The 22,154-nt window shown below is 37.3% G+C and overlaps 1 protein-coding gene across 1 annotated transcript in view; it reads right to left on the bottom strand.

Annotated features, from left to right (window-relative positions):
- The window catches only part of LOC145660855 (lysosomal alpha-mannosidase-like), a 166,436-nt gene that overhangs the window by 90,397 nt on the left and 53,885 nt on the right, over positions 1-22,154 (bottom strand). The window contains exon 7 of the mRNA XM_081726279.1: positions 20,613-20,746. Coding sequence (XP_081582405.1) covers positions 20,613-20,746 — 134 coding nt within the window. The remainder of the gene's footprint in view (positions 1-20,612; positions 20,747-22,154) is intronic.

The following is a 22,154-nucleotide window of genomic DNA, read 5'->3' as shown; positions in this document are numbered from 1 at the left end:
ACCGTGATAGAAAGTTTCTTTAACGAAAACTGAAAAAGTTTACTACGTACAGTGATGCTTAAGTACGGAAGGTGAACTTCACATAAGAAGTTTTTGAATTTGAAAAGATTAGGCTTTTAAATGATACTAATGGAATATGTGATGGATGAGTTTCGTATCTGATGCTCCGATATCCCTAATAAATGGAATTGCATCGTATGAGAGGAATCTCTAAAGGAACTGGAGAAGTTTGGGAAATGCTTTCGGGTATTATCCTAAACGAAGGGAAAATTATAACTTACACTTGCCCGAAGGAGAAAGTAGGCAACAGCTTAGCCGGATAACTTAGGTGGGGACCGATTGACTTCCGAGATAAGAAGTCAACCTCTGCCAGGTGGAGGAGGAGGTCAGGGCAAATTCTTGCCCTTAGGAGTGGAAACTGTCCTAAGAGGCTGATGAACCACAAGGTGGTGAACGTCATAGAGATGTACAAAGAAACGGGAATACTACCACAGTATCTTCTTTCCAGGTGGGACGAAGAGGAAGATTAAATATAATGATGGTTCTTCTTTAAGTAAAACATTGTGAAGGTAAATAGCTTCCGTCCTGGTTTCTGGGTGAGTAGTAATCCGGAAAGAATTACCGGAGGAAAAATTAACAGTAACTTTCATTTCAGTATAGGAACTTTGAACGTCGACCTTTATGACGTGCGGATAAACATTAAAATTTAAAAGTGGAAATGGATAAATGAAAGTGAATAAAATGGCTTGAATGTAGTGAGATGGTTAGAAAAAGGTGTGATAGTATTGGGAAATTATACAATATTCTATTCGTGTGACGTTAAGACCGAGAACGGTATCGTAATAGTAATGAAGAATGAAGTAGCAAGAAGGATATTAGCAAATGTCCTAACTGATGCTACAAATTAATTTAATGGTCATTTTCTACAGTAAGAACATATTCTCCTTCGAAGTACTCCTCTACAGGAATTCTGGATTGTACCATAGGAATCTTCCCTTTGCTGAAGATAGGTTGCCAGTAGCTTTCGGAAATCGTGTTTATAACATCCATTGTTTTTTTCATAGCTTCTATGTATCGGATCTGGTTTCTTTCAATTGACTTCATCTTGCAGAATAGAAAGGTCGTTTACAGTTTCGCCTTCGAGTAAACACCAACGTATACAACACAAAGGATGTCGATAAAACAAAACAACCGTCGCAGGTTTAAATTATTTTCTCGTCCGACATTTTTATGATGTGTCTAATTCGGGCTCTTCGAATGTACTGATTGGCGTTTGTTTCATGATTGTACATGAAAAACCACAATTCGTCATAGGTTATCAAAGGTGTTGAGTCTTTTTTCAAAGAGTCAGCACAAATGTTTATCCAGGTTTGGTCCCTCGCCACTAATTTTAAACATGTTTTCTTCATTTTAAAATGCTCAAGTAGAATTTGACGGAGAGTTCCTTTGTCTATTCCTGTGATTTCAGCATGAATTTGAATACTCAACATTTCGACGTATAAGCACGCTCAGATGCGTATGTGATGCCTTCACGTCCCTCCTTAATCCGTTTGAACCATTCAAAAACTTCTATTAAGAGACTTAAACCGCGTGATAAATAGCCATTTCCGGACACTACCTTTAGTAAATCATAAGTTTCTGTCGAGTATTTTCCCAGTTTCAAAAGAAATTTAATATTCATATATTGAAACATTTTAACATTAAACGTATCTCCGACAGAGGATGGACGAACTGTCCGCTATGTCCTAAGGTCACAGCAGAGCTGAGCAGCTTGTACCATAGGGAAACACTCAGCCGATAGACAGGGTATCATGGAAAACACTTGATGTATAGAATGGGTTATTGGATCACTTGTGTCACGACTTCTGTCCGGGTCATCCGGATCTAGGTTTGACTTCTCAGCATCAATGACTCAGATAGCCCCAGTGACCCAAACAGAACCAGTGACTCACAAGCAGCCGAAATATCAGCTCTGGAGCATTACTGCAGAATTTTAAAGTTGATTATTGATGTTCAATAAGACAATAAGAGAGGGGAGAATCGTGTTTTTTAAAATTGTATAGGTACCCTCACACATACTAAGCATGTGTACGACGAATTTTCGTCTCTGGATCCTACCGAGTCAAGGTGTCACTCCGGATCATGGGTATGTCTGGGACACGAGATCTGTTGAATCATGGACCTGGCTGTATCTGAGTCTTCCGGGTCACGGATCATGAATTCCGTGACCCATTACATGACACTCATACATCGATTGATCTTTAGGCTCTTGGTGTTCTCCAATAGCAAAATTAATTCGGTTCTTTATTCCACATTTTGTATATAAACAACTAGCATTCAAAACTTATATTAGTTATTATTTTGAGCTAAGAACAAAGATTTACGAAATAATGTAGGCAAGAAAGGAAAATATCGTGGAATGTGGAATGGGAATATAATGAGCAACAAACAACGTATTAGATTTTCTGTAATCTTTCATGCAAATAGATTTGAAAATGTATGCATTTTCTGACAAATTTACGTTGACAGAGCCGCTGGTATCAGCTTTCCATATTTTTGCAATCTTCTCGGGGTATATATATAGCTTGTTGCAAAATAAGTGATACAACTCTTGGTAAGTGACTCCTGTTATTGAGACAAGCAAACAATCCTCTTCAACTTTCGCTAACGCACATGGTTTTGGACCTACAAGGTGCCGAAAGCGTGGAAAAATGAATTTCGGACGCCAATACTATCCAACGTAAAGAGATCAGATAAAAATTAATTGAAGAAGTCATGCTGCTGCATTGAATTATGCAAATTTCACGATCCTACCATGCACGCGCAAGGGATTCCCCAAAGGAATGTAGCGAGTCCTGGATAATCTAGCAAATGAAAATTGGTCTACATCAATATGAATTGATAGGGTTTCCACCAGGTAACAATAATTCGTTTGTATTAAGTCGATATCTTGAACAAATACAAGATGGCGGACGACTTCATGCCCGTTATGTGTGATTGCATAATCGTCAGGTACTGATGCTGGCTAACAGTGACGTTCTGAGTATTAAGTGTAGAGAATTTGTAGTCAAGTGCTCTAGAAAGGCATCTGGAGTGTCGGTAGAGCACAACAGATGAAGCAGGGTGATCAACATGTGTGAAAAAACGTAACGAAAAATGCCCAGAAATGCACTCATACTCAGTAAACGTGAGTTCAAAGCGTCGGTAATGTAAGGAATAGCATCAAGAACATGAAAGCCATTGCCAATTCAAAAATAATATTCTCTCAAACCGATGAAATATGATGAGAACGGTTGCATACCAATAAGGATGCAACAACTGAGACCAAGTTGAAATTGTGCAAGGGAAGACACAGAGAAACTGGGGAAACTAAAAGAATGTTACTAGTGGCATTGCATGATCGATATTGAAATGTGGCCAATGTGTGTGTTGATATCGACATTTAGCTAACGGAAAAATTACAACATGTCCCTCTACTACTAGGGTATCGTCCCCAGTGCGAAAAATAGGAAAATAACTTCGTACATTCTGCTATTACACCTTGGTGCACTTTCTGGTAGAACGTAACTAGAACACGATTGTATCAATGTCCCTCTTTGTCTGGGACATTGTCCCACACTCGAAACATATGAAAAGACAGCTCCTAATCCATGGTTCAAATTCTGATAGAACATGAAAGTAACAAACTTGTATCATGTCCCACGTCTTCTGGGACATATGACGTACTCGAAATGTAGAAAAATATTTCCAGAAATTTGTATCTTGCACTCAGTGCACATGCTAGGACAAAGAGGAAAATGAACCAAGTTGGTACATGTAACACTACTGCTGCAACACCATACAAACAGGAAAAAACGTCTTAAAGCTCTGATTGTTTACAACTGTGCAGTAGTAATAAGAAAATGAAACATACAAGCATGTCGGGAGGCTGTACAAGAGCGCTTGCCAAAGAAATTGTCACTCCTCAAAGGAATGAATACAAAGAAAGTGAGGCTCCCCAGTAGCCTCAGGGCTAGAGCGCTCGCTTTTGTGTGCGTGGTCTCAGTCTCAAATCCTCCTGGGAGCCCACGGTCTCAGATTCAAAACCCGAGTAGAGGTTCCGTCTCTGCCTAGCCCTGTCGCTGAAACAGACGCTAAACACCCTAACCAAAGCAAACGAAGAACGTGGAGTAAACACGCAGGATGGAAGGTAACGTTTTCAGACATAGAAGATCTTCCAGGCATTTCCAGATATATTTCTTGCTTGTAAACAAGTGGTCCGGTTTGGGGACACAAGTGGTCCGGATCCTATGTTAAACTGTAGAACGTCATGATCATCCCATAGAAGGCAATGGCAAACCATCAGCTTCACTTTGCAAAGGAATCTTCGAATCCAAAACTTACTTCCGTCCAGTACTCCATATCAGCTTCAGCACCATCTATTGTGATTGCCGAGGGAAGTCAACCGACAAACAAGTAAAGGAATGAAAGCCATCGTTTCTGATGAGCCCTACGACTCAATGACAGCTTGGTATGAAGTTGCTACCATGAAAGGATCAACTACAAAGGCAAAAAAATGATACAATAATAACAAAACTAAACATACTCATAATAATAATAATATAATGTTTGAAGAACTACATCTGAAAATGACACTATGCAGTCAGAGTAGGTTGATAACGATTTCAGCTATGTAATATAGAAAGCGCCACCAGATGCGTGGGAAGTATACCTTGTCTGCTGTGACGTATTAGTGTTGGTGAATACACCTACAACTGTTTTAGTCGACAGATGATCGTCTTGCACGTCCTTCATTTTCCTGTTCTGAGTTTAGTCTGGCTTGGGTATGTCATTGAATTGCGCCAAGTAGTATTCTACCTTCAGTGCGCATTCCAGTGTTCCTTTTGGGTTTGTGCATGAATGAACGTATGAGGCATTACGTGGGTGCGAATCCAAATAGTCGTCATATGTCACTGGGACTTAACTTCCCTCCAACCCCATGTTCATCAGCTCTGGAACAGGATAATGGCATAATACTCTACCCACGAGCTTGCCGATATGCATATCATCTACTGGGAGACACCCCAAAACTGCCGTCAAGCACGGTGTATGTATCAAGAATGCTTTCCAAATAGGCAGCTACCAGCACATACACTCTTTGCACGACTTGGTGATAGATTGCGTGAAATTGGCTCGCTACTACCTCGAAAGTGGGAGTGTGGAAAACTTTGCACTGCGCGCACTGTGCAATTTGAAGAGGATGTGTTAGATACGGTATGAGACGATTTTGACACTAGCACACGTGCTATTGCTCAGCCGAAACAAACGCATCACACTAATGTGTTCCCCGTTCTTCAGGAAGAGGGTTTGTATCCATACAAGTTGCGGAACGTAAAGCACATGCTACGTACGGACTTTCCACAGTGGATGGATTTCCTCAATGCTATGTACAACAAACACATGCCATTCCACATTTTCCAACAATAGTGTTGTAGACGGAGTCCATGTTTACCAGAGATGGCATCATCAATAGCCACAACAGTCACGTCTGAGATATGGACAATCACCACGCAATACTTGTGCGCCATTATCAACACAAGTTCGCAGTGAATTTGTGGTGAGGCATTGTAGGTTACCATTTGACATGCCCGTATATTTTGCCTACTGCCTTGAATGTTGGGAATTATCAGTGTTTCTTGAGAACGTATTGCCAGAACTTTTAGAAAACGTGTCGTTTGGAGATAGACAACGTATCTGGTTTCAGAACGACGGTGCCTCCGTGCATTTTGTCCGGAAAACCAGGGTCGCACTCATTTTTGAGGATCACTGGATTTGAAGGGGTGGACCTCGTCCGTGGCCACCTCGGTTACCCGACCTCACACCGGTGGATTTCTTTTTGTAGGGAGAAATGAAACGGCTTGCGTATGACACCTCCATGGAAAGTTCTGAGGACCTTAAGCCATACTGCTACTGGGACCATTAGTGAAATGCCACATGGATTTGCGCCTACCAGACAATCTATGTTTTGCCGATGTTATCTTTGCATTGACGTCAATGGTGAACACTTCAAACAACGTCTCTGAATATTATAGTGCTTGTGAGGCTTTATCCGCATTGCATAGTGTCTTTAAATGAGTAGTACAAGCTACAAGTAATGCAGATCCTGAAATTTATATTTAATTGTTCTCTAATTGTTAATTGTTCTGTGTGTCCCCTTTCTTCAGGTCATTTCTTTTCTTCCGGGCGCTGTTCTAGCAGTAATGGGACCTGTGCCGATTTGTTTTATTTATTCTTCATTGGAGTGCGCACTGTACGAATTTGCAGATTTATTTTCTTATATTTTTAATCTCCAATATTGTCCCAGAAGAAGTGGGACGTGCTAACATGCTGTTACTTTCAAATTGGATTAGAATTTGAATCATGTCTACTAAAAGAATTTATAGAGTTATTTCCCATGTTTCGAGTGTGGGACATTGTTCCAGATAAAGTGCGTCACGGAATCAATTGTATTTCTTTTACGTTGCGCTAAAATATGAACCAAGTGTAAGAGCAGAATGTACAACGTTATTGTCCTATTTTTCACACGTGGAACTGTGTCCCAGTAGTTGAAATCGTGTTTTTCGTTGTGGTTAGAATCATGTAAATATAACTGTAACATTTAAATTTGTTTTCTCTCTCTCTCTCTCGAAGGTTTTTGCCTCTCTCTTTCTCTCGTGTATCCATCCCAGCTCTGCCACGGCGAAGAACGATTTCTCTCCATACCTTCATTCCTATCTCCATACCTACCTTCTCCATAGCTTCCTAATACGAAGCTACAAAGACGGCAGTCAAAAATATAAGTACCGTAAAATGAAAAATGCGTGCAAATGACTAAACTAGGGACAAATAACGATAAATTGAAATTTACTTCAGGATAAAATCACAAAGCCTAACTAAAGTGTGTAAAGAATATAATGAAACTCATTATAATGTGTACTACATTAAAATAACATCAAAATATTACAAACAGACAAATAAACTTTTAGTTGATATGTTTGTGGTAGCTTTTACGTAATCAAGGTGTAAACGCGGTTAATAAATTTTCACTTACAATAATCTTCGACCGGTCAACTCCTTCAAGAGTGTTGCAGTTATAACGATCTCAGGCGTTCCACGTCGGATAATCCCAAGAGTCCAGTGTAGTCCTCTGCGGGTAGTAATAGGTAATTGTCTAAACTGGCGCAATTATTCCTTCCTTCTTAACAATTTGGAGCCAGAGTTTATTACACCAAACTGAGAACGCAAACGAATGTTACGGTGCTAACACATATGTATTAGTCACTTTACTGCTGATTTTTGCAAAATATTATCAAAATTATATTACACTGAGGCGTATACAAAGCGTACAATCACTGATGATAAACTAAAAAACATTGGCTCTTAAGTATACAAACGACAATTTAACTTGCGAAGCTCAACCCGTACAAGGGAGAACTTATAAGAGAATAGCGTATGTTCAGTTTAAAACAATGCACCCCACTCTCCTTCGTGGGTGCTTTTCCTAGCGACGAACGTAACGGGTATCGCGCCCAAGCGTCCGTGCAAAGCACAGAGGGTTCTTTCAGTAAACCAAAGCTTGTATATGGTCACTCGTAAAAATCTCGATTTTCACTCATAGCATCTGGGCCAGAATTATCGTCCAATTAACTCTTAGCTAGAGCAGTGCGTGGGTGAAGAGTGAGAGTCCCGAGAATCAGACACAAAGAAACAGTCGCCAAGCATGTTTCTGTCACCTGATCAGGGTCTCTGTTTCCTGACCATATATGGCCGTAAAATCGAAGTGAGGTTTAGTAACACAAATGCATACAATAACAAACTAGTGAAAGATGCTTCGAGATTTATCCTGCATATACGAGGCTCGGTTAATAAAGTTCAGAATTAACAATGTCTTTTCCAATTTCTTTTAAATTTGAAAAAATTGTCTTAAGGTCGGTGATATCCTATTGGCCCCGAACAAATGACCGAGCAAATTGACTCAATTTCCGAAGAAAACCCTGGCCGTCAGAGGGTTAATAAGCTGTATGGAAATGTCACTGAGGAAATCACTATAATATGGAAAGCCGTGTATATGAGTTCAAGTCACGGGGGACTCACTATGAGAATCGGCATATTGGGACGTCACTGTATATAGTGGGACACATTTCACTTGGTAACTATAAGGTTGTTCAACCTGTATGACGATAAGCCACCTTTTATATTTATAAAGTCACCTTTAGATTCTCAATAAGCCACCTTTTGTTAAAGCCACCTTTTAGTTCTGAATAAGCCTCCTTTATGCCATTATCAATAAAATGTTCATTGTTATTTCATTTATTTATATTTGTAGTTTATGACTTTCTTTCATTCACTTATTTATTTATTTATTTAATTTTATTTTTTTTTCAAACTATGGGTTTCTGACCATGAATGTTGGTTTCCATTAGTTCACCAATCTTTGTCACTAAACATGAAACATATTTGAAATAATAGTAAACACATGAAATTAAATGGATATACAGATAGACATTAACACAAAAGTACTTAATTACTAAATAATCATAGAAAATGTGTATATTGATTTTTGAATTGTTGCCTGACAACGGTGTAAACGGTAATGCCAAAATTCCTAATAAGTGTATCAGGTGTAGTGTAATGTGTGTATATGCACCTGTTTACAACAAACCTACACAATACTCAAACCTTCTTATTTAAAATATTTTGTAATATTCAATTACTAAATATAAACACATACTATAGTATCAAAGAAAATGATCATAATTATATTCGTATGCATACACATAAAAACATTAATAAAAGAAAATGATTTCGAAACAAGCATTCCGCAATATAGTTATAGCATTATTCACATACTGATTATTTAAAATACTATATTGCAACTTAGTAAATATCGAAAGTACGAAAGGAATATAGAATCATCTAAAATCTTAAGCCTAAAAATCATATTGCTCAAACGACAAAACGAAAGATTCATTAAAATGTTTCAAATAAATTTAGAATCACATGTCAACTCACAAAATAATCTCCCTTATCTTGCCGTTATTTAAACCAATATATCAAAACTTACTTTATTTATTTCTTTTATTTTTTTTAATTATCAGTAGTACTTAAAAAACAAACTTCTATTTTTGCCAAATCACCGATATCAACTAAAACAGGTATGTAGGCATCAACACTTGCATTATATAACTAATAAACCTTTAAACATTTTAGTACATATAAATAAGTTAAACTGCGGTCAAGCATTACGAAGCGCCATTCTGTGCGTCACATGTTGACAACATTTGTTGTGTCATTCATAAAAATTGTAGGTTAACAAATTGGTCCCGAAGACCAAAGAACGCAGACTTACAATCTCCTACAGCTGAAGTGTGCAAGGTTGCTAAATTCCTTGACGATTCCAATGAATCGCTTCTACACTAAAATCTTATATACCTCCCAGCTGAATGCTACAGTTATGACATATCCGGGTTAATTTCCCAACCGCAATCAGGCTGTCAACATTCAGGCCTTTAGGAGACATTTTAAGAAAATAAAATACAATGAAGAGGACAATAAGAAATATACCCTGGGGAGGAATTCCAATGCTACAGCCACGCATCTGAATTTTTCATCAATCATTTAGCCATTAATATTATTCAAAGCCTGCTCACACCTACAAAATTAATAGGTTTACACACATAACCTTTTAAAGAGCGCTAGCCAACATAAATGTGCGGCTTACTAGCAAGTGCACTTATCACAATCGGTGTAAAGTCACATTCTGGAATACTTGTCATAATCGTGAAATACAAACTAACAATAATATTATCTTGTTTATTAAACATTAATGTTATTCATGGTCTATTCGTACATAACGATCTTAATATGTTCCCAAGACATAATCCTTAATTTTACAATATACTGCCTAACTTACATAGGCACTCAATACTATCGATACATTATTGTATCCGGTGTTCGTCGTAGTAGTGGGAACCATGCAATTGTAAATTGGTGTCTTTTTTTAAACAAATTTATAATAGCCGGCACACAAAAAGAAGAGTTATTTTCAAAACCCAAAAGAAGTAATAGTTAATCAATTTTCACTAAATTCAAATCAGAACTCAATATTACATTAAAACCTAAAATCCAAACTTTAATTTTTTTACTACACTTTTCTTTAAACATGTCAAACATTAGAGGTCTAAACTAAATTAATCTTGCATTACAAATTTAGTATACATCTACCATTATTCAATGACAACGTCAGATGAGAAGATTCATTAACTGAGGGGCACTTTCTTTCTTTTTTCTAATTATCCAATATTCAAGTTTCATAATTAATTGCAGTAATTACTAGTACTTCTATAATTAGATTTGTAATTATCTCTAATTGCCTAATATTTCTCTAAATGCATGCTTGTATGGGGACAGCTAAATGTTCATATAAACATAAAGGAGAACGAATAAAATCTCAAGATTGGATAATAAAATTTTATTATAAAGTCTGGTTAAAAACTGGAAACACCTGAAAAAAATAAAGCATACAAAAACATGAACATCCTAACAAGAATTCTATACGAAAACTTCGTATCCAAAACGGGATAGCCATATCAAAAATGCTGGGGCATTAGTACAATTTCAAAGTCCGAATTTCGCGCTCTAAATCAATTACCTGCTTAAAATTTCAAATGCTGTCCTTTCTCTGCTTTCAAAATCCAGTCCAATGTCTCCAAAAGCTGTAAAGAAATCACAAAACATAACATTTAAATAAACGTACCTGATTTACAAATGAATGTCGATAGTAACTCGGGCTGGCTCATCGGCAGCGGTGGGCACACACTTTAAGCTGAAAAGCAAATTCCTAACTTTCGAAATTCGAGGGGAATAATTAAATAAATAAGCAATAGTCCTTTTTTCATTCTCTCTAAAAGCCAGATTCGGTATTTCTGATTTCTCGTCTCTTTCGGGATTTAGTCCGAGTTCGGGTGAAGTTTACGCTTTGTTTGCGCTTAGATTTTAATTTTCCATCTGTGCTGGTTACACTTGTACGTATTCACTTTCACGCGTTTGCGTGTACTTTTCCAGTTAGTTTCTCTGATTTGCGGAACTTTTCTCCTTTCTACCGCGCATTTACTAAATTTCCACGTTATGACACGTCTTCGTTTACGACAATTCGATGTACGATGCATCACGATACCTTGCACAAATTGCTCTTCGCGTTTGCGTTTCTTAAAATTCCTCTGAGTCGATGTTCTTCTGTTCCGCATATTCGATTCGAAGTAAACTCCCCTACGGGTTGACTTTGATCTGTATCTAGTTCTTCGTTCCAAATTACGCTTACCAGAGCACTTTTCCTTTATTCTCGGTTTACTTTCTAACATATGTCTGATGTTTACTCGCTTGCATTGCGCGTACACTCTAAGATTAGGTCGACGAATATTATTGACACCACAAGCGATCAGCTGTTTTGCCTTCCAACTACTAGTACAATCGAATTTTCCCCTTTTTGCACATTCCCGATGGCGGGACACTAGTTCTAAAACTTACATAAAATTTACTACGCTCGTGGCCCAATTGTTTATCGCTATTTTTACGTCTATGGACCTTGATCTTGCTAGCTATGCGTCGTGACATCCCTTTATTTCGAACTACTATGCTGTGGAAAATCGGTTGATCTTTTCGAACTATTTTGTTTTCCCTTTTGGCTTTATTCTTGCATTTTAATTTCTTCGCTAGCGTATGCTTACTTTTCAATCTATATTCATAGCGTTATTTTCTTGCCTGGTTACGGGTAATAGTCCTGGCCAATTAATCACGCAAGAACTATTGGCTACATAAAACACAATTCTATTTGCGGGCCTACATTTCAAGCTTTTCACTTGAAGTCGTTGACATGCGCCACTATGCTCAAAGTCGATAGTACAGAATCGAATTGTAATATAAAGACGTAACTCATATTAAATGACACGTACGGCACTACAGACGCATATGTAATCGTGAAATCGCGCAAAACAATTTGCTCACGATACAAATGTAACAGCATTAAATTATCAACATCGCACAGAAATAATAACTCAATTCTCAAGCCTTGCTTGGCTTCTCCGAGAGGAGGGGTACGCGCTACCACTACGCTACCATTCATTTCATACGACTCATCGGCGTTACAACTACATTTAAAAAAAGTCTGTCTACGGGTACTCGCATCAAGCCGTGTTTAGTTACTGTCTCTGTATTGCCTATTTCTTTTCTCTGGACACTAACATCCTCCTGTTTTGTTCTACATTTGTTTATTATCGACTTTACTTCAAACGTTTCACACGACACATTAAGTTCCTGTTCGAACCTATAAGCGATTCATCCGCCACTACGTAAAGTTGTTTACCAAAGTCATAACCAATAGTCTCACTAACGTTATTTTTCCTAACTACTATTTCCGCTGTAAACGAACAAATATCTTTAAATACGACATGACTATCAAATGACTCAAAATTTTCTTCCGCAATCTGAGCTTGTGCATACACAAGGGTTTTTCCGATCTTAAATGCGTCTTGCGCTTCGTATGATACACTTGGAAGTACGCTGACATTAGCCTGATGTACTATTAAGGGTGGTAATTCGCAACTAACACATTCAGAGCGGATGTTATTCACGCAAATTTCCTTCATTTCATAGCTAATCAATAGTGACACTACTTCAAACGCATCCTGATTGATGCCAATTGTGTTTACTTCCTTAAAGTCTACTTTTATTTTTCTGTTGCTAGCCTGGTGTAAAACTAATGGTGGTGATTCAATAACTATGGGTGCGGAGACTTGATATCGTTCTGTACATTCGTCTTCTATAATGATATCATTAGCTCGCGCCTGCTCTGCATGATTTTCCATTAAACTGTTTTTACTTTCTAAACATTCAAATTCGATTGGCCTAATTTCACAGCTGTTCGGCTGGTTGACCCTCAAGGGTGGTAACTGGATTTCAGCAGAAAGCAAAATTTCGTATATTTCCTGACATAAATTGTTGACTGTAACTATGTGCGTATACTTCGGTTTTACTTTCGACGACGATTTTAATTCCAAGCATTTTTCAAAATCTATCTATTCAAAATTATGAATCACGCGTTTATTGGATGATTTCGATTTAGTTAAAGCCGCGTATTGAGTCAATAGTACTGACCTACACAACAACTGCTTGCCTGAATCTACGTCGGATGTATCAGTTGAATTTTTATTCTTGCTGGGTTCACTTTCGAGTTCTCTTACAATTTGTTCATGCAAGAATTGATTATACCTAGGGTCTTCTATTTTCTGATACTGTTCTAAAATAGATTGCAACTCTTGCATTGTAGCGTCTACCTATGACTATGATCAGTCGTCTGTCATCTGTGCGCATTTCTGCCGTAACATCAAATGTAAATGGCCAACTTCGCGCGGTGAAAGGATTTTTCTTTGGAATGTTCGAATTTTTATCTCTATCTGGTGAACCAAAACCTTTTAATAGATGAATCCCACGCCAAGTAACGTAATTGATTTCTTCACTCTTATTTAAATATATGTCAAAGAAACTTATTCCTATAGTTACTGTAAACGGCCTCATGATGTTAATTTTTTTTCATAAATAGGAGCTCGAAACTAAACTCTGAAATACTCTAAACGTTCGAAATTCATTTCCATTTTCTGAATATTGATTTCTAATTTTGGCCTAATCAGTGATAACTGGTCCTTTAACCATGTTTGAAATTATTCTAAAATACTGGGCTCCATATTGATACAAATTATGAATAACTAATTCACAATAAAAAATGTAAGTAGGCCTACCAAATCCAATGCACATGTGATAAATAAGTATTCAAAACATGAAACACTAAGAGTGTTATTATTTCGCCTGTTGCCAACCACTCGTTTGTATCCATTTTTTTCTCTTTCAAAACTCAAGTTTCACTTTACGAAATGCTTCAATGTAAAATTAACACAGATATAAACTAGTTCCATATACAAAACATTTTCTCTTATTCATAAATGCATATAAAGGTGCGTGGTGTGTGTGTATGTGTGTCTACTCAATCAGCTGTTTGCTATCCACTCACATCTACATAGCACCATAAATCAATAGAAAAAATTTTCGCGAGCTCTACTTATTTCTTTCTTAATATCGAAATAAATTTATTTAAAATATATGAAAAACTTTACATTACTTAATTTTTGTATTTATCTATCCCTGTTCTTTATTTTAATTAATTGTGTTCGCACATCAGCTGACGGAAATTGACTGTCAACACTACGCTAATAAACACAAAACTCAACACGTTATATGTATAGCTAAGGTTACTGTATAAGCAATTGTCCGAAGATTGCTATAATTTTGTCCGGAAAACGGCCCCCATGTGGTTGAAATCGTGCTTTTCGTTGTGGTTAGAATCATGTAAATATAACTGTAACATTTAAATTTGTTTTCTCTCTCTCCCTCTAGAAGGTTTTTGCCTCTCTCTTTCTCTCGTGTATCCATCCCAGCTCTGCCACGGCGAAGAACGATTTCTCCCCATACCTTAATTTTTATCATAATCCGAAGCTGGGAAGACGGCAGACAAAAACATAACTACCGTAAAACCAAAAATGCGTGCAAATGACTAAACTAGGCACAAATAACGATAAATTGAAGGTTACTTGAGGATAAAATCACAAAGCCTAACTAAAATGTGTAAAGAATATAATGAAACTTATTATAATATGTACTATTGTGTTTTTCAGATGTAAAGCATCACGGGCAGTAGCCAATGCTGTGGGATATTCCGCGCGGTGTTGCCGGATTTCGGACTCCCCTTTCCCTTCTCGCTCTTCCTCTAGTTGAGATTATTACACATACATTGGCAACATTATTCACAATGTAAATATACTATTCCAGCAAACTCAAAGATTTTGGCTGTGTATCCTAGAAGTATATATAGCAACTGAATAACCTACCTATTAACTTATTCCAGTGGAACTGCTAAACGTTCGTCTTCAACACTACTTTCACTATCGTCTATGTCAATTAATATTTCGCCATTGTCTGAATCTGACTCTTGTAAATTTTTTATTATGAGTTCCAAAAATTATAAACACAAAAAAATAATTCTTCGAGCTTCACTTCGTAGCACTTTTTTTTTTTTTTTTTTTTTTTTTTTTTTTTGAAGAAAATTCCGCACTTGTACTCGGTTTCCTTAAAGACACTGTCAACTATAATTTTGGAGAACAAATGAACTACCACGAAAAAAAGCAATCTAGACACTGATGAATTCTGTTTATGCTAGAAGAGAAGTTGCGTTCCTACACACACAATAAGCTCCTTTGCTTCCATGTCTGTTCCTATAATAACATACTCTTATACTTGATGTAGGTCTCACAACAACAATCCATCTGATTCGTAAGCAACGCGATATGGTCGAGTTTGTTTTGGGTTACAATAATTTATGACACCACTCAGACGCCTGGTGCTTTTGCATCCCTGCTAGAGGAGTAAAGAAGGATTACGTAATTGGCCACACATACGTAAGGTATTGAAACGAAGAAAAAAAATCATACTGCGTTTCTTCTGTTGAATAAGGAAGAATCTTGCATGAAGGCAATTTCAAAACAATATTACGAATGTCCCATACCTTCTGTTCTTCCACATGAGCTCCCGCCGGGAATCGAATATATATAAATGAATCAAATTGCAGAGGCTTGTTATTTAATTCGATCGCTTACTATTCTCAAGGGTGTAGAAACGGGGGAAAAGAGGGCCTTGACTTTCCAAACTATTTCCAGCCCCGAAATGAGGTTCATCTAGTATATGTTTAGTAAACTTATTTAATAGTTAATGCAAATTAGGAACGTTTATAATAAAATACGATTTTTAAAAAAAGAAAAAGGAAAACATCATCAATACAGTTTCTGTACCTAATTACAAGGACGCTGATTTCTCTGTAAATTGGGGGGGGGGGTGCATTCAGATGCAGAAAGCATATATGATGATTTTGTGACAAATTGCATTCAAATTATGCCTAATATTGCACATTTACAAATAAAATGAGGGCCCTGGCTCCCTCAGTCCCCCCAGGATCTTTCACTACTATATTATTGCATAATAATATCTGAGTTGATATTTTTTCGAGTTTTTTCCCTTTAGTATTTTAACCTACATAAACACAAAGTCGGATAAACAGACTGCTAGAAACAGCATTTGTTTTCTTATGAATAGCTTGTTGATTTATCTCTTACAATCCGCTTTTCAACTTCAGTACTGTCAAGATCCGTCTTTTGTTAAGGTAGCATCGAGAAAACATAATATGTGTATAGTATACATGGTGAGTTAAAATGCTTTCATATCCTGAAAGAGGTCATTTGTTCTGATTTTAATGCGTGAAAAGCTTTCCTCCCCCTGAAAGTAATGTTCCCCTAGAACAACCTGTTGGTTACACCCCTGATTATCCTTTAATAAAAGTTGAGTTCCATTTCCAAATCGAAGAAAAATCCATTGGAAATTAGACGGGACTCAACGCTCGTTTTACTAATTGTTTTATATGGAAACCTTTCAAAGCGTGTATCATGACAACCAGTTGTCATAAAAAGATGTAGTTTTCACGTATGTGTTCGTAATTCTTTTCTCTACTTCGTAAAGTGAGCAGTTAATGTGCTAATACAATATTTCTAATAAGCGCCTCTGCTATTGTCAAGATTCGCAGTAGCGCGAGAAGTCAGCGTGCAGAACTGCTTGTCGCGAATTGTCAACACCGCTCAAAGCCAATTGGACGCCGCGTAAAGCCAACTCAAGGCCATGCCGCTTCCCATCTGAAAAATGTTGTACATTAAAATAACATCAAAAGATTACAAGTAGACAAATAAACTTTTAGTTGATATATTTATAGTGGCTTTTACGTAATCAAGGTGGCAACGTTGTTAATAAATTTTCACTTACTCACAATAATCTTCGACTGATCAACTCCTTCAAGGGCGTTGCAGTTATAAGTATCTCAGGGGTTCCATATCGGATAATCCCAAGGGTCCATTGTGGTCCTCTGCGGGTAGTAATAGGTAATTGTCCAAACTGGCGCAATTATTCCTTTCTGTTTAACAATTTGGAGCCAGAGTTTATTACACAAAACCGAGACCGCAAACGAATGTTATGTACTAGTCACTTCACTGCTGATTTTTGCACAATATTAGAAAAATTATATTACACTGACTTATGAGGCGTATACAAAGCGTACAATCACTGATGATAAACTAAAAAGAAGTGGCTCCCACGTATACAAACGGCAATTTAACTTGCGAAGCTCAACCCGTACAAGGGAGCACTTATAAGAGAATAGCGTATATTCAGTTTAAAACAATGTATCCCACTCGCCTTCGTGGGTGCTTTTCCGAGAGACGACCGTAACGGGTATCGCGCCCAAGCGTCCGTGCAAAGCACAGAGGGTTCTTTCAGTAAACCAAAGCTTGTATATGGTCAGCCGGGAAAATCCCGATTTTCACATAGCATCGGGGCCAGATTTATCGTCCTAGAACAGTGCGTGGGTGAAGAGTGAGAGTCCCGAAAATCAGACGCAAAGAAACAGTCGCCAAGCATATTGCTGTCACGTGATCAAGGTACCTGTTTCTTGACCATATGTGGCTGTAAAATCGAAGTGAGGCTTACTAACACAAATGCAAACCATACCAAACTAGTGAAAGATGCCTCGAGATTGTTCCTGCATATACGAGGCTCGGTTAATAAAGTTCTGAATTAATATGTATTTTCCAATCTCCTTTAAATTCGAAGAAATGGGTTTAAGGTCAGTGATATAGTAGTGGGATATGTTGACATTTGTCCATTAGCTAAATGTCAATATCAACACATACATTGACTACATTTCAATATTCATCAAGCGATCCCACTAGTGACACTGATTTAGTTTACCCAGTTTCTTTGTGAGTCCCCTTGCACAATTTCAACTTGGTCTCAGTTGTTGCATCCTTACTGATATGCAACCATATACATCATATTCCATCGGTTTGAGGGAATATTATTGATTAATTGGCAATGGCTTTCATGTTCTTGATGCCATTCCTTACATTACCGACGCTTTGAACTCAGTTTACAGTAGTTTGAATTTCGTTAGGGTCGCAATGACGTAATTGATATGAATAGTTTGATAGAAGCAGTATATGTAGGCTTCTTCGGACTGTTCACAAATGTTAAAGCTACTCTTATACGATTATCTCCAGTGATAGAAGAGTTAGTATGACCAAACCTTGGTCAATTAAGAACTGAACATGTGCTTCTAAATTTATTTATTTTGTGATATATAACCTGGCGTTACAGCGGGAGAATGTTAAAAGCTTCTTGCCATTGTCTGTGATGTGGTCCGCATTCTTACACTGGCAATAATGCTTCAGGGCCCACTTTGTTTGCACCTGCATTAAGTTATTGGCCATTGCTTATATTTCCTTATAAAAGACGTAAAAAGAACAATAGGACTCAAAACGTACATGAGAAAGTAGGGTCTAATAATTTAATGACATTTCTGAAACGTAGATAAAGGATTAGAATACTCGTTTGGAACAATTATTTGGATAAAATCTATCGAAAACGTGAAAATACTGAAAGAACTGTAAGTCTATTTTTGGCCGAATGAGTATATCCATTTTTATCTGTGTGAGCCACTCCCCTGATTAGTTTCTGTCTATGCCAGTACCCTGGTGGTCTGTGCCATGCTGTGTGTTGATCATTGTTATTGACTTTTGATCCCTCAATCTGGCTAGTAAGTAAGTAGATTTCTGAAATGAGAAATGACCCTTAAACTCAAAAACACCTCCCGTTTTAAACGAGCAGTTCAATATGAACGAGCTAGTTCGTTACTAGTTTAAAGGAATCTACAGTTCTTAAAAAACAACTCGTTGATCAGCTGTCTCTTAGAATACCCTATATGGAAGCTTATTTTGTTCCGAATGATTCCATGAGATTTTCCGGGATCGCAATTCCTTAATTTTCTCTTGATTCCTGCAAGTAATTTATCATCGTTCAGTTATATTTATCATCTACCAAATTGAATTGACATTAAATGACTACATTTCACAAAGAAATAATATGAATGGAGCATTCTGTATATTGTAACAAGACCACACATAGAAATTGCCGTATAGCTATATAGTTAGAATACGCGTTTGACGCGTCTAACTCACGTTCAATTTCAATGGGATTTCATATGGTTCAGATTCCACGTCAAACTTTACACAGCAAAAAATGATGATATTAGCTCAATTTTAACACACGCCAGGGGTCTTAGCATGACTACCACTTTAATGGTTATTTCCACACCAGGATTCGGTATTGCTGTCAACACAGAGTGGTATTACCTATTTGGTATGGCGCAAATTTGTGTGAAAATTACACTGCGACGGTGTTACAGAAGTAAGGAATTGAATAAACGAAAGCGTAAATATTAAGATCCCCATAGTGATCTTTCTATATATACCATATGTTCTTAGTAACACACCACCTAGTACGGTGAACGTAAGCCATTGAGATATTAATAATAGTAACTGTAACTACAGCCAGTGAAAATTTTAATTTGCTAAGAACAGTGAGTTAGCATATATATTATAGCTACTTCCGAGTGCTGTGTATCGAATAAACACAGCAATACTGCAATGTTTGGCATGCACACTGTTTTGGCTAGATATCATAAATATCTAAGAAACTGGCATTGAGAGTTTGTATTCATTTTCACTTTTTGTTATGATCAAAACTTTATACAATATATTTGACATTTATACCAAGTTGTAAACAACATATTAAATTCACTGTAATTTTTTGTAAAAATTGTTTTTGAGTGTATAAATTTTCTGCGAACATTTACATAGGTAGAAGTGCTGCCATCTGTTGTTCATACATTCACTCTATTCGTCTTCGTCGCCGGCTAGAACTCCTTCCTCGTAAACACTTATCAATAATTTGTGACACAATTTACAAGCTTTCATAAAAATCAACTCCCTTAAATAAGAAAGAAGATATATTTGTAATACTAGCTGTATGGCAACTTTGTATAAAACGTCAATGGTGTGCTACTAAAATGACTCTTTATTCTATTAGGGAGGCGCGGTGACTCAGTGGTAGAGCGTTCACCTCTGGTGCTTGGGGTCCCGGGTTCGATCCCATCTCGAGCCGTGTGGACTTTGTGGTGGACAAACACTGTGCTCGTGGGTTTTCTCGAGGCTCTGCCGTTTCCTCCCACTTTCTTCATTCCACCATTTAATTCATTTGTCAGCATCACCGTCTCCTTTAGCCTAACCGGCATAACCGCGGGACGTAAAACTTAATGGTTAAATTTCATTTCATTGTCTTTATTCTATTAGGTGGTTGATTTAACGACTACTTTTTTTAACACATTATCCGATGGAGTTAAAATAGCCTGTGTTAAATTTTAACGCAATTCAGTTACACTGTGTTGGTTCAGCTGTGTTGTAGCTTCGCTGAAGGACGCTAAAGCCAAACTCTAATGAAGTAACCACGGCCAAGTATTAAAGTGGCTGATTTTTATCAACGTTTTCTCAAGTTCTGAATGAATGGATCTTTTACTAAAATACGAAGAAAACATTAATATTAATTTCTATACTTACTTTATTACTCTCTGCATCTGATCAAAATCATATCCAGCGTTGTAAAAAGAGAAGTCATTACTGTTAAGCAAAAGTATATGGCTGGTCTTGTAGCTTTTTGACATATATCTCACATATGTGCTTACATTACCATTCTGAAAGTGTGAGTAACAATCATAAAACATAGATATATAAAATTACAAGCTCGAAAACAACAGTTTCATTTACTGTTAGTCTCTTTGTCAACTTAAATACGTACAAATTTTACACACAAACCGTGCTGTTTAACCATGGGTCCATGGAACAAGAATAGGTTCCTAGTTAACAATTTTTCCTACATATATTGCACACTTCGATTTCAACGAATTTTTGGAATTGAATATCGAATTTAGGCCTACAATTTTAGAGTTTAAGAAGGGCGTTTTGATAGTTAGAAGATGTTACTTTGTAGTAATTTTACCAAGTACAGTAGAGCGTCGATTATCCGAACGTCGGTCAACCGAACGACCGCTTGACCGAACTGTGTACTCGCTCGCACCTGTTACTCTCCCACCCTACCGTCCATCATCCTCCTCACTCCCAAATCAAGTTTACCACAGTAGTCGCCGCACTGAGCCACCGCTGGCGGAACATTGCTTCTAATGGGGCCTTCATAAGGCGCTGCTGACCGCCAAGCCGCCAGTCGCTGTGTTTCAACAATCAGCACACTTCTGTCGGTTTGGCACTGGCTGTAGAAGTAGCGGCAGTATCAAAGCTGTTCACAGCAACAGCTGCGCCAGCTTAGAGTTGAGGCGTGCCGCTCCGCGCATGGCAGTTCGATTATCCGAACAAACCAGTTTTCCGAACACCCATGTCCCCCAATTACTTCGGATAATCAACGCTCTACTGTATTTGCAATACGATATAAAATACTCTGTTTCAAATTTCCAACTATAGAGTAATGATATTTCAAAGTACGCTAATAAAATTGTAGGGGAATGCTGAAAAATTAGATAGCAAATGAATTTTTGCATAAAAAGTGTATTAAACTTATTCAAGAACAACACCTTGACGATAAGTCATTGAATGTAAGAACTATTGCGAAAACATTAAAATACACACTGATTTCCTATAGGACATCGAAGGAGAATTTAGTGTCTATTACGCCATCGCTCTGGAGGATGGGTATCCTTTTCCATTCTAAAGTGTATTTTATCAGGATAACTGCATCTTCGTATCCTGTAAGGTCTGAAACAACACCGATATTGACTTAAAGAAATTTACAGGTATTTTCGGAATTTCTTGGTCTCGAGTTGGTCTGTCGTACGAAAGAGCAGTTTCTCCTCCGATTAAGAAGTGCTTGATTTTTTTCGATTTGGTTACAAGCTACATAACCACAAATTCTTTTATTTACAAATATTAATTAAACCAATCAACATAATGTCTTCTTGATCTTGAGATTATTTAAGGCCAAAGTACTAACATATCTTACGTCACGAGGATATGATCTTTAGAGAGATGTACGGTCAATATTTTCAAATATATCTTAGGTATACCTGTGTATTAAATATTGGCAATATTTCT

This window comes from Thermobia domestica, chromosome 9 (assembly GCF_964235325.1).
Source record: "Thermobia domestica chromosome 9, izTheDome1.hap1.1, whole genome shotgun sequence".
Classification (NCBI taxonomy): domain Eukaryota; kingdom Metazoa; phylum Arthropoda; class Insecta; order Zygentoma; family Lepismatidae; genus Thermobia; species Thermobia domestica.
Note: the sequence above shows the minus strand (reverse complement) of the source record. Positions and strands in the feature narration are given on the sequence as shown.